The sequence below is a fragment of the Pinus tabuliformis genome, chromosome 6, assembly GCF_031772625.1.
Source record: "Pinus tabuliformis cultivar Carrire ecotype Pingquan chromosome 6, CPIR1, whole genome shotgun sequence".
Classification (NCBI taxonomy): domain Eukaryota; kingdom Viridiplantae; phylum Streptophyta; class Pinopsida; order Pinales; family Pinaceae; genus Pinus; species Pinus tabuliformis.
The window spans coordinates 1859859632-1859873169 of NC_142292.1; the positions used below are offsets into that span (position 1 = coordinate 1859859632).

The 13538-nt window shown below is 39.6% G+C and overlaps 2 protein-coding genes across 3 annotated transcripts in view; both read left to right on the forward strand.

The window, feature by feature from the left end:
• The first annotated feature begins 605 nt into the window (after positions 1 to 605).
• LOC149266507 (uncharacterized) lies at positions 606 to 1394 on the forward strand. Its single transcript, XM_089408505.1, has one exon. The coding sequence runs from the start codon at positions 606 to 608 to the stop codon at positions 1392 to 1394; it is 789 nt and encodes a 262-aa protein (XP_089264631.1).
• A 10658-nt stretch (positions 1395 to 12052) lies between these two features.
• The window catches only part of SPS3F (sucrose phosphate synthase 3F), a 28856-nt gene continuing 27370 nt past the window's right edge, over positions 12053 to 13538 (forward strand). Inside the window, exon 1 of one of the 2 annotated variants that reach the window (XM_089430582.1) lies at positions 12053 to 13040. In XM_089430582.1, the coding sequence (XP_089286708.1) occupies positions 12852 to 13040 (189 nt within the window). In that variant the 5' untranslated portion in view covers positions 12053 to 12851. The remainder of the gene's footprint in view (positions 13041 to 13538) is intronic. The other variant, XM_089430578.1, reaches the window with a different exon arrangement.

Genomic DNA, 13538 nt, shown 5'->3' on the forward strand with positions numbered 1-13538 from the left:
AGACAATCAGGGAAGATCTTAGTCAAGAAGAAGAAGTCCTAAGAAAACTACTAAATGAATGGAGGAATTTGGACGAGAGATTTATCCCGGAAGACCAGAAGAGGTTGTATGCGGAAACCTTTCAGCAGTACAAAGCTAAACAGGAAAAAGGTAAAGCGGTGCCGGAAGAATACCAAGAGAGCCAGAAGGAAAGCAGAACAGATTAGCAAGGACAAGGCAAGGGGGGGGGGGGGGAAACAAGGACGGAAAAATCTTAAAGATTCTATCCAACTAATGGGAGAAATGTTGGTAAACACAGGAAGAGTGGCTCTGCTGTCAGCGGTGTTTCAAAACCTATCTCAAACCCCTCAATGATTTTGACATCATGTAATATTAGAGGCTTAAACAGCAAAGGGAAACAGAGACATTTAGTGGCAAGACTGAGGAAGGACAAACCACAGATAATGCTAATCCAGGAAACTAAAATTTCAGGCCAGAAGATGGAGGAAATTCTCAATAAAATAAACCCAAGATATGAGCAAGTAACCATAGACGCTAAAGGAAGCGCGGGAGGGATAGCAGTCATTTGAAATCCAACAGAAGTCCTATCAGACTAGTGGATAGGAATGCCCAGAATCCTGACCAGCAGATTCAGACTCATTGGGCAAAGTGAATGGGTAGCTGTGTCGGCAGTCTACGGGCCCCATACCCCGGCAGATCGCGGCCTCTTCCTTAGTCATCTGGAAAAACTCAAAAATATGCACCAGGAGCAAAGGTGGGTTATCGCAGGAGACTTCAACTTGATAACCTCCAGAGAAGAGAAGAAAGGAGGCATTAGCAGGGAAGACCTGGAGATGGAAAGATTCAGGGATGTCCAGACAGACTTAAGGATGGTAGATATACCAACAATAAATGGGAAATTCACCTGGAACAATAGAAGAGGCGGGAACAAACAAATAGCGTCAAGATTAGATAGATTTCTAGTCTCTGAGTATATAATAGGTATGGACATTTTTTACGAAGCCTCCATCCTCCCCTCTATAGGGTCGGATCATTGGCCAATCAAACTAGAAATAGCTATGAATAACCAGAATAAAAAGAGACCTTTTCGTTTTGAATCCTTTTGGCTAAGAGATCCAGACTTCTTAGACAAAGCAAGAAACTGGTGGCAGGAAAGCAAGATGGGAGCGGAAGGTCGGAACAAAATGCACACATTCCAGCTCAGACTCAAAGACATAAAGGGCAAAATTAAGAAATGGAACAGGGAAGAATTTGGCAACATACAGCAAGAGAGAGGAAAACTACAGACTAGAATGGCAGGAATACAACAACAAATCATCGAGGAAGGAAGAAGCGAGGAGTTGGCTGAGGAGGAAGGTAGGTTAATCAATCAATTGGAGGAAAGACGCAAGTAGGAAGAAATTCTGTGGAAACAGAAATCATGTGTCCAATGGTTGAAAGACGGGGAAAAGAACTCCAAATTCTTCCACAAAGTGATGCTGAATCACAGACAGCACAATCGAATATTTTCACTGAAGGATAGTCAAGGAAACAGAGTGTTGCAGCAGAAAGATATGGAGCAGCTCCTGGTGGACTATTTCAAAGGGATCCTAACAGAACCAAACATTAACAGGGAGGAGGAAATTGATAAGGTTTGTCAACATATTCCTAAAAAAGTAACTAGAGAACAAAATCTGGCTCTGCTCAGGGTAATTACAAAGGAAGAAGTGGAGGAAGTGGTGAACAAAATGGCGAAGAATAAGGCCCCGGGACCTGACGGCTTCACCATTGAGTTTTACCAAGCAGCCTGGAGTTTCATGGGTGACGACCTGCTGGACTTAGTGGAGGAATCAAGGTGTACAAAACGCATGCATCAGGGACTGAATGCTACCTTCTTGGCCTTGATTCCTAAGAATGGAAATTCAGACGAACTGCAGGGATTCAGACCAATATCCCTCTGTAATGTCGTGTATAAAATCTTAGCAACAATTATGGTGAATAGACTCAAGCCAATTCTGCCTGACCTCATAGCTCAGGAACAAACCGGTTTTGTTAAAGGAAGGCAGATAACAGACGGAATTATAGTTGCCCAGGAAGTAATCCACTCCCTGAAAAATTCTCGAAATTCAGGCATGCTAATCAAATTAGACCTGGCTAAGGCTTATGACCGCCTTAGTTGGGTGTACCTGGAAGGTATCCTCAAAGCCCACGGATTTGATGAGAGATGGGTGAAATGGATCCTGTCTATGGTGAGCACTCCGGTGATGTCAGTCCTGTTGAATGGCACCCCCACCGAAGCTTTCAACCCCTCACGAGGGCTAAGACAGGGAGATCCCCTGTCTCTGTTCCTCTTCATCTTGGCAGCGGAAGGATTGAGCAGGCTGGTAAAAGCACAAGTAGCCAGGGACTAGATAAAGGGGCTGAGAATATGTGGGAATGATCTCCCCGTAACACACCAGCAATTTGTAGACGATGTAATGATGTATGGGCAGGCCACACTCAAGGAGGCCCAACAGATTTTCAAAACCTTATCTGAGTTCACTCAAGCTTCCGGGACTGAGATTAATAAAGAGAAATCAGAAATATTTTTCTTCAACACTCAGCTAGTGGCCCAAAGATTTCTGGCGCGCACAATGGGATTTAGAATTGGAACTTTTCCAACGAAGTACCTGGGTATTATGCTTAATGAGCACCAATTCAGGGCTGCTAACTGGGTACCCCTAATAAATAAAATCAGGAAAAAGATGGACAATTGGACCTTTCAGTCGCTGAATACCCCCAGTCGACTAATTCTCCTAAAAGCAGTTCTGCAAGCTATTCCAATTTATCAGATATCGAGCCAAGCTATCCCCAAGTCCATCAGTCAAAAGCTAGTCGCCATGTTCAAGAAATTTCTTTGGCAGGGCACCAGCAAAACCAGAAAATGGGCCTTATTATCTTGGGAGTGGCTCAGCAAGCTAACCAAAGATGGAGGATTAGGTTTGAGGGACCCCTACATTCTCAACCAAGTGATGGGGGCGAAGCTTTGGTGGAGATGGACACAGGGTGGCCAAGACTTATGGAAGGCAATCTGGGAAAGGAAATATGAGGCAGCGAAGGAACTAGAAGACAAGATGAGAAGTCAGACAGAGGCCAAAGGCTCCACAATTTGGAACCTGGTGAGGAATAACAAAGAACTGATAAGGGAATATAGCATTTGGGAGATAAGAGCAGGAGATAAAGCCAGGTTTTGGGAGGAATCTTGGCAACAACGCGAAAGACTCATCCATAAGGAAGCCCTTCAAGTCATCCAGGCTTTCACCTCCCAGGCAGACGGGGATGTTGTTGGCAAATTTTGGAAACCAGGTATAGCCGCATATTGGCGTAATTGGAAACAAAAGGAGGATTGGGTAGCGCCCCTGACTCTGACAGATGGCAAGATTACTACAAGGAAATGGCATCCCATAAAGTGGCGAAAAAAACAGGGCAAGACATCCTAATATGGGGCACCCGAATACAAGGAACCTTCACTATAGCAAAAGGGTATTACTTAAAAGCTAATCAGAATCAATAGGCAGAGACGAAGAAATGGAAAAACCTATGGAAAATAAAGCATTGGCCGAAAGTTTCCTTCTTTGTCTGGATTATGTTACATGGCAGGGCGCTTACCTGGGACCAACTTCAGAGGAAAGGGAGGCAGGGACCGTCACGATGCGCGCTCTGCAATGCACAGGAGGAGTCAATGGAACACTTGATGAACAGATGCACTGTCAGCAACACCCTGTGGGATAGACATTACAAGTTGTTTGAGCGACGTCACAAAAATTACCAAAACATCATCAATACCTTAGAAAACTGGCTGAGGAAACCTTACCAAAACCCGGTGGTAAATCGTGCTTGGCTGCTATCCGTTGGGTTCATGCTCTGGAACATCTGGAAGGCACGGAACAATGTGATCTTCAAAGCAGAAAAACGCACCCCGGCAGACATATGGGATCAAATAATCAAGAACATGAGAGAAACAATTTTAACGAAACGCTGGAAGGAAGAAGACTGGAAGGCTTCACTAACAGAGGCACAGATTTTGCAGAGGCTAGAAATAACCCAGAGTATGATATGCAGTGACCGAAGAAAAGACTAAGTTAGAGAGGTGGCAGAAATCAAACAGTATAGGCACCCCCCATAGGGATTTGCAAAACTAAATTTTGATGGGGTGGCCAAAAACAACCTAGGAGAAGCAGTTATCAGGGGGGTCTTCAGGAATGACAGAGGAGAAACCTTGAGAATATTTGCGATGGACTGCGGGGAGGCGACAAATAACGAAGCGGAACTGCATGCGCTGAAGCGCGGCCTTGAAATTGCGATTCAGGTAAAGGTCAAGAGTCTCCAAATTGAAGGTGACTCAAAATTGGTGGTGGATATGGTGAGGCAATTGTAGCAGAAAAAACCAGTGGAAAAAATAAGTAAGAGTTGGCAAACAGCGTGGCTCATCGGCGAAATTGGGAAGCTACTTACCAAAATAGATTATCTGATCCCCACCCATGTTAGACGCTCAGGCAATCACCCGGCAGACTGGTTAGCGAACTGGGGCAGTCGGAACAGGGGAAAGCTGATAGACAGCGAAGGAATGGAGCTGCTGCTCCCGGAGGAGCGCAAACAATTACAACAACTTCTCGACGTCGATAAGGGTGGCCACGGCAACTCCGAGGTAAACGGCCAGGAAAAGCTAGTACGTGGCAGATGCAGGGAAAGATTACAGCGGGTGGGGATGGACAGTATAATCGTGAGAAAGGACAGGGGTGGTATAAGTGACGGAGCAGGGCAGCTGACGGGGCAGGGAAGGATAGGGTCACTTGACGGGGAAGAAGAGAGAATCGAGGCGTCATTAAGAAATGAATTGGAGGGAGTGTGGGGAGTCGGGATAAGAGGTCGCGTAGGGATGACAAGTGGCATCAGTGGTACAGAAAGGGTACGGCAGGAGCAGCCGGGAGAATGTAGTAGTTATGACGAGTAAAGGTGGTCAGACAGTTAGCGGCAATTCCCGAGGTAAGGACGCAGGGATGCGAACAAGGAAATCCAATGGACAGGTGGAGGTAAGGACGGAAGGACAAAGGGGATTATACAATCAAGGGCTTGAGGTGGCAGCAAGAGTTTTCATGCAGCATAGCACGAAGCAAGGAAGAAAGACGAAAGGTGGCAGCAAGGCGCAGCGACCAGCCCATAGCTCCGGTTCCAGCGAGGAAAGGTGGTATGTATATTCACTCCCCTCTCTTTCAGCTCTAAAGATAGTTAGAGGTAGATACTTCTGTTATTTCTCAGAGATGTCTAGGAAAAGGAAGTCAAGAGCTAGTATTAGGAAGGGAGGAGGCTATCCCGGATATGGGAAGGAAAATCTTTACCCTATTAGAGAAGATGATGTCCCAGGCAGAGAGAAAAACGGACCTCGGAGGAGGATAAAACCCAAGTCCAGGAATGACTGGTGGGTGGGGAGGGTAGCTAAGCCAAGAAAAGACGGGTTCCCTGCTGGCCGCAGGAACCATACCCTTGTCTGCTATCCTGGAAAATCTCGGAAGGCTAAGAGTAGAACTCCACCGGTTTATCGATGGGAAAGTAGTTCACCCCATCAATCGGGGAGAGGAGGAATGATGGCGTCGTATATAGATAGACACCAAGAGGGACAGCGAGGGAATTCCAGAGAAGTAGAGAGGGGTGCGAGGGGAAAGGGCCGACCTACAGGGCAGGTCGAGGAGTGGCCCGGGATCTCGTGCCAGAAGAACAAGCGGGAACATAATTCTAAGATAGGGGAGGTAAGTGAGTGGGTTGAAGTAGACTTTTGCATCAGAGGTACTGACTTGTGGTCTGGTGTCTTGATAGGTAGGCAAGACATAATCAAACAAAGGTTCCAAGATAACAGCAAGATGGCTCCGAAGAAAGAGAAACAGGTTCGAACCCAGGAAGAAGGATCGAGCAGCAACCCGAAGCGGAGAGGAAGGCAACCAGAGTCAGAAAAAAGAATGTACATGGTCAATGCGTATATGGCCGGGAATTCCCCTAAAATTCGAGAACAAATAAATGGGTGGGAACGTGAGCTGAGATCCATAAGCGCGAACAAGGAGATTCCCCGGGGGGAATGGGAGGATCTGGTTCCAGACCCAGGAAATACCAGGAGCCGCAATTCACTGTTTAATAAGTCGCTCCAACAGTATTGGATTATGAAGCACGTGGTAGCTTGAGCCATGGAAATGAACCAGGCAGTCCGGGAGGAAGAAGAGGAGGAAAGAAAGCAGAGAGAGGAGCAGCTAAGGAGCCAGACAATGGAAGAACTGGAAAATCTAAAGTCCATATTCCTGAAAGAAATAGCGGCCGTCCAGATTCAGGCAGCGAGCAATAATCTGATGCTGGGAAAAATGGAACAAATGATGCAGGAAATGAAATGGGTTATGGAGCAGAAGAATGTGAATCCAGGGTCAAGTGCCATGGCGCCCGCCCCAGTTAATTCATCAGACGAGGAATGATGAAGCTAGGCCCTTGTATAGTTTTGTTTAACATGTTTTTAGAAATGAACTGTGTATGGTTGTTCGGTTATAGACTAGTAGATAAAATAGTTAGCAGTATTCAAAAGCACAGATATGACAGTATTAAGGAGAAAAACATTTTTAAATTTTGGTCTGGGTATAACGCTGATAGGTGGCGGCCTGGTTTCCTGCGGGCAAGCCAGCCACCTGAACATAAGTTTGATGTAAGAATTTTGCTATCATAATATAGAAAGAAGTAATGCCTAAGTTAAAAAGAAAAAATATTTAATTTTTTCTTGAATAAACATGTAAAAACATTTGACTAATTAATCATTTTAATATAACACAATATATTAAATAAAATTTTTTATTAGAAATGTAAAAACATTTAAATAATTAATCAATTTAATATAACACAATATATTAAATAAAAACAATTATTATTTCTATTAAAAAAAACCCTATATTTATTATTAAATTCAAAATTTGAAATAAAAACCATATTTATTATTAAATTCAAAATTTACATTTAACAATAAATTCTCAAGTTGCTTTTCATTCATCATTATTATTAATATACTTAATAATTCTTTATACATTCAAAATAATTAATGTCTCCTCAAAAGTATTAGGAAACCCACTATGGTGTCCCTCGTGTTTCATATATAATATGACCAATAGTGTGAAGGGTAACCTTTCAAACCATATTGAGTGACTGAGTAGGACGCTCAAGGGTGTTATTGTGTATTTAAAAATCCTTATACTTTGAAATTTTAGACTGATTATAAAAGTAAAGGTGTTTCTTTTTAAATAGTTTGATGCGAAAAAAGAGAGAGATTTTTTTAGATATAGTTTCATTGACTTTTTATTTATTTTTAATTTGTTTTTATTATCATAATAAAGTTAATATGTTTAGGATTTTTTTGTCCATTTTTTTTTATAATTTTTTTTTATTATCATAATAAAGCTAAAAGGTTAATATGTTAAGGGAGAACTATATGTATCATTTAATTTAGTTATTTTTGGCTAAGAAATTCTTAGCGAAAGGTATTTATTTTACCAAAATTGTATATGAATTATATTTGGCTTTACCATTTTAGTGTATGTTTATACATATTTATTTGGCCTTATCATTTTCATGAATGTTTACACACATTTACAAGTATAAGCATATCATTTGGTAAGATTTTGATTATTTTGGGATTATATGAATTAACTACAAATTTCATAGAGCATAATCTAACAAAGTGTAAATTTCACTTGGAAAATCATGACAATTCTGGCATGATTTTGATAAAATTTGGCAAATTTTTTTGGAAATCACAGTTATAGCTATCAAGTTTCAAGATTTGGGTGCTTCAGGGATGTTTGATGGTGTTGAATCGATTCCCATCATTAAAAATAGGGTTCAAGCACTCCTACTCTGATATTTTTTATAAAAAAAAAAAAAACAAAATTTTCAACGATTTTTTACCATCTGGATGAAATTAACACCTCAATAGGCATCAATAACACTTCTCCATTATTTAGGGAAATAAAAAGATAATTAAAAAAAAAAAAAAATGAAATTACATCTCATCTATAATCTAAAAATCAAAGTTTACCTGAAACATGAGTTCACTAAAATGTATCATTCGCTTTTTTTATACATTAAAGAGGTCAAAAAGACTATTCCTACTTCAAAATTCCACTCCAATAAACTTTGAATAAAACATATATATTGTATTTTTTCATCTTTTCTTTGGTACTAAATATTCTTACTTTTAATTTTCATTTCTTTTTCAATAAATGTTAAATCAACCTTATATCTTTTATCTCTTATCTCGTCTTTTTTCAATATTAAATATTCTTACTTTTAATTCATATTTCCACTCTAATAAACTTTATATCAACCCTATATCCTTTTTTCCTTATCTTTTTCTTTTCACTACTAAAGATTCTTACTTCTTTTATTATCAATTTAGCTACATCTTTTTTTGTACACTCTTTACTTTTTTTCATATCTTTATCTATAAATTTAAAATTCATTTATTTATAAAAATTAATATTAAATAAAATATTTCTCTATTTGGCATGCATGATTGGTTGATGATGGTGGAAGTTGTTATATCCCCTTCCTAGTTAGAATCCATAATCATTAATATCACCTTTAGTATATGGAATCATTTTAATTAACAAAAGGGAAACTTTTTCTTTCTTTTTATTTTTTTAATCTAAAAGAATTGGTAACTAGTTAGTATTACTTAGATGAGATTTAAGTTCAAATTTGATTGTCATTATAATTTTTAAGTTATTTAATAACTCACAAATCAATCTGTATAAGATATTTGGAATACTTACAAGCGATTCAATCTTAATAAGAAGAATCCAAAACTTAATTAAAAAATATATATATTACTAAAATACTCTTTTAACTTTATTATTAGGGGTGGCAGGAGTGAGAGGGGAATTTTATAGCCTCGAAGGAAATTTGGTTAAGGCGCACGTATGGGAATCTAGATCAATGACAAATAATCAAGCAAAAATGCATAGTTTGTTACAAGGTTTGATCTTAGCTAGAGCTTCATAGGTGTCCAACATCAGAATTTTGGGTGATTCTCTTATCACCATACAACATCTATTCAAAGGAACATCGCCTGTGATAAGCAATCAGGGAACCTATTAAACATAATGAGAAGGCTCTTGGAAAACATTCTAAAAAAATGATACTTTCATGTCTTTCGAACTCAAAATGAAGTAGATAATATGCCAATTAGGCATGTCACCTATAGGAAAAGCATTTACAAGTAAATGGCACATTAGGAAGGTGGCCTTTGCCATAGTCCAGATGGCCCAACATAGTTTAAAATAAAAATAAAAATTGTTGATGTATATAGATAGTGAATAGGGAAGACATCAATACAAAAGTGGAGTAAGGGACCTGACGACTATCATGGTGGCACAAGTGAACATGACACATGCAATATCTAGATGTCAGTACCATTATCATTAGTGTGATGTAGGTCAAAGGATGTAGACTACCTCAGTCATTGTACTCCCACCTCCAAAGATGATCACCTTGGGAGGTGCTTCCATTATAAACAGGCATGTATCTATAACTCTTCGCACATGTGGGGTTTGGGGGAGGTAGAATACATTGTAGGGGAAGTCGATTAATAGAATGTAGAGGGTGGCCAATTCACACAGAGCTCTAACAATGGAAAATTGGGGGAAAAGCTACAAAATTGGCAAGTTCCATGGAGACACAAATAGTCTAGTAAGCCATCCTTTCCAGTTACAACTTCCAATCTCTAGTTCTGTTTTCGCTCTTATTTGTTTCTTGTTATATATTGTATGCATGTTCAGGGGAAAACTTCTATCATCAGAGAGAAAACCATTTGGACAAGTTGGATCAGAGAAAAATTTTGGGAGCTCGGGTTGCCTCATTTTGCTCTCACTGCATGGAATAGTTGGGAGCAAGGTAGTACTGGGTTGAAATTAAGAGTAGAAACATTTTTTTGGCTCCTCCACAGTGCTTGGCTTTGGACCCAACATTCAGAGGAATTGGAAAAATGCACTGCTTGGGATTAGGTCTGTCAAGCTTCCTTGGAGACACAAGTTGCATTTCAGGTGCCTCTTAAATCTCATACTAATAATCATAGTGACAGACTATGGAGCATTGACTATGGTCATCGAAGCATATTTGATTTGCTAAACAAGTGTACAGTTGGCTTGATCTAGGATAACTAACAATTTTGGGAAATTTGGGAAATTGAGTGTTGTGGATTGGTCGATAGAGGGTATCGATGTTTGAGTTTGCTAGAGTGCAACAACATTGGAGGAGAATTGGAGGAGTCTAAGGGGTATGCTAAGAATAGAAGCTTGGGGGTGATTATGTGGTGCTTTGAAGTATGTGGTTGGCTTACCTAGATAGGATAGGAGAAAATGAAGCAAGGCAAAGATAAAGCAGCGGATGACAGTGGAAGAGAAAATCCAAACAATTGCATATGCAAGGAATGAGTTGGTCTGCTAGCAGAGCAAATGGAAAATGTCCAAATTGACATGATGGTGATGAACATGAGATGCCAAAAACATATGGAAACAAATGTGAATGTGTTGGAAGAGATCCAAAGGCTAAAAGACAAGGCAACAAGGCAAATTGATGAAATAGAAGCACTTCATCAATACATTGTGGACATACAAGATAAAATTCAAATTTTGAATACCAATCTAAATGGATCAAGCGATTAGAAGGAAGTGAACTAATGTTTAGACCTCAATTAAACACTAAAGGAAGAAAATGAAGATTTAATATGATCTATATATTGTTGCAAATTTTACTTCTTATTAAAAACTTCATGCATGATATATACATATTAAAATGTACCCAATTTTATGAAACTTTATTTTTCATTAAAAATCATAAAATCTATAATACAAATAAAAATAAAAATAAAAAATAAAAAACAATTACATCACATTATCTTTTAAATATTTATTGTAACCCAACACAAACTTTAAGCCATACAAATATCCATTTCTAATAATAATAAAAAATCACAATATATTATAATTTCATTCAAAATTTAAACACACCCAAATTAGAAAGCACAAAACGTACCTTCCAATCCTCTAGTAAAACTACCCTGTCCCAACAAAATAAAACCTTAATAATGAATATCTACCCATATAAGGGTTTAATTCCAATGGATGCACCTTTACTTTGTCCCCCACTTATAACTATATTAAAACTATATTAAGATTTAATTGAAATCAATTTTCAAAGGGTGCCTTTTTTACTTTGTGTCCCACTTGCTCAAAGTCATTATAACCACAAACATTAACATCAACCTCACATTACTCTATATCGCTCGATCCACCTTACAGCCATACAAACACCTAGCACATCTATGCGTAGCAAAACCGAATCCCAATTAAATAATAAGAATATTATTCAAGGAATATACGTGCGATTATGCGCATTATTTTTATTTTTATTGCCACGTGTAATAATAATTGCCGAGTCTTAAAATGTAATGTTATTTTATTTTGAAAAATAATTGAAGTGTTTTCATTTATGCGGCAAATTGTACATAAAATCGAGATTCTATCATCGGTGGGTTTTGAACCGGCGCCGAATCTGAACCACAGTTCCCTGAATTATCTGTTTGTTTTCGAAGATTTTTCACCGGAAATTTGTGTGCTCCACGTTTAAATTCAACCATTATCGTTATCGGTAGATGGGTCCTGGATTGGGAATGGTAAAACGAGGAAGGTAGCGGTGCTCAGAGTATCGTCGGTTGCCACAAAAGTGAGAAAAACGACAGCGGTGGACAGTGTCTATCCACGTGTGGGTCGTTTGACAGGCTCCAGGCGGTAGAATAGGATGTCACCGCGTGAAGTGGAGAGCCAAGGGAGTCGAGCTCGGGCTTCCGAGATCCAATTATGAGGCGGTGGTTAACGGTATTCGGGATCCGGGGATCACCGGAGATTCAACTGCCGACCGTAGGGTTATTCTCAGGCAGGAACTAAGAGCCATGCTACCGGCGACTACAAGTTCCCGGGACACTTCCAGCTGCCCTTTCATGATTCTTCGTGTTAAGTTAACCCGCAATAATTGCGATGAATCTTAAAATTTGAGCTGACTGCGAGCTGCCGTTTGTCACCCGGGATTCATAGGACTCGGGACACATGTGACCGCGAGGGAGGGCATCGATCTGATGACGATCGCAATTCAGCGGCCTCCGCGCCAGAAAGCTATATAATCAACTCTGTAATAAGCTGCAATGGTTTGTAGCCACGATTGGCTTCCGAGTCTTCTGAAGGCCATGTTTGTTTGAAGTTTAAAGTTTTTAGCGTGTTTTGGGGGCGTGGAATTTAGTACCGATAGCCTTGACTACCTGGGCAGATGATCGCAGACTACAGTGTCCATCAAATTCCAGAGTCGTTTGAGATACCGAGATTTCCACGTTTTTGATGAAATTCTTCCACGTCTCTATAAATATTAGAGTTTGATGTCCTCTAAGCTATTGTCTGTTGTATTTCTGTGTGATTGCTACTGTCAAGTCTCTGATGCCTTATTTTGCATGTCTCTTCGTTTTATGAATTTTCTTTTGTCAAGGCTCGAATCCTGAGGCTCCATTAACTTTTTCTCTTTTTCTCGGTTCACGTGGCAGCAGGTTTGAGCCGCTCTTCCGCGTGAATTCTGCGATTTTAATATCTGTCCCGTTTCATTTTACTTCATCTTTTTAGTGGGCTTTAAACGCCGGGGTTTGTTAAAGTTCTGTCGCTGCGGACACGCAGTGTTCTAATTTCCGGACGATTTCTGTAGCCGAGCTTCCTTTCTTCGGTAATTTTATTGCCTGTATCGTGTGCGGAGTGGTTTAATTTTAAGAAAAAATGGCTGGGAATGATTGGATAAACGGATATCTCGAGGCAATACTGGATGCTGGCGCCGGATTTACAGAAGCCGAGACTCGACCCGCGCTTACAGTTGGTGATGGCGGAGGTTTTAATCCGACAAAGTACTTTGTGGAGGAAGTCGTTACTGGTTTCGATGAATCCGATCTCCATCGCACATGGATAAAGGTAAAAACATTCAGCTCTTTACATCCTGTATTACTAGTAATAATCAGCCATTATTATGCATGCGGTATGCAGAGTACCTAGTGGCATCTAGCTTTTTCGCAAATTTAAATATTATGGCAACTTTATTCCGTTTAATTTAGTATTATTACGTTGCTGAACTTATCTTCCATCACAGTAAAATATTTCTTGGGATGGAACAGAGATTGGAAGGTACTAGTTCTGTGTGTATTTTATCTGCCATTATTTAACCTTAATATAAAGTTTCATGTATCTAACCAGAATAAGAAAAAAATAACATGGCAAAAGTGTTCTGATATACTCCATAACAGAAAAAATTTCTTCTGATTGAGCAACGATTGCAAGGGATTGGCTTCTCTATGTATCTTTTCTGACTTTATTTAAACTTCATTTAAAATTCCACGCATCCGAACATTAGAAGAAAAAAAATATAGGGGAGAAATTTTTCCTGATAATCATCCTAAAGATACTCCATTACAG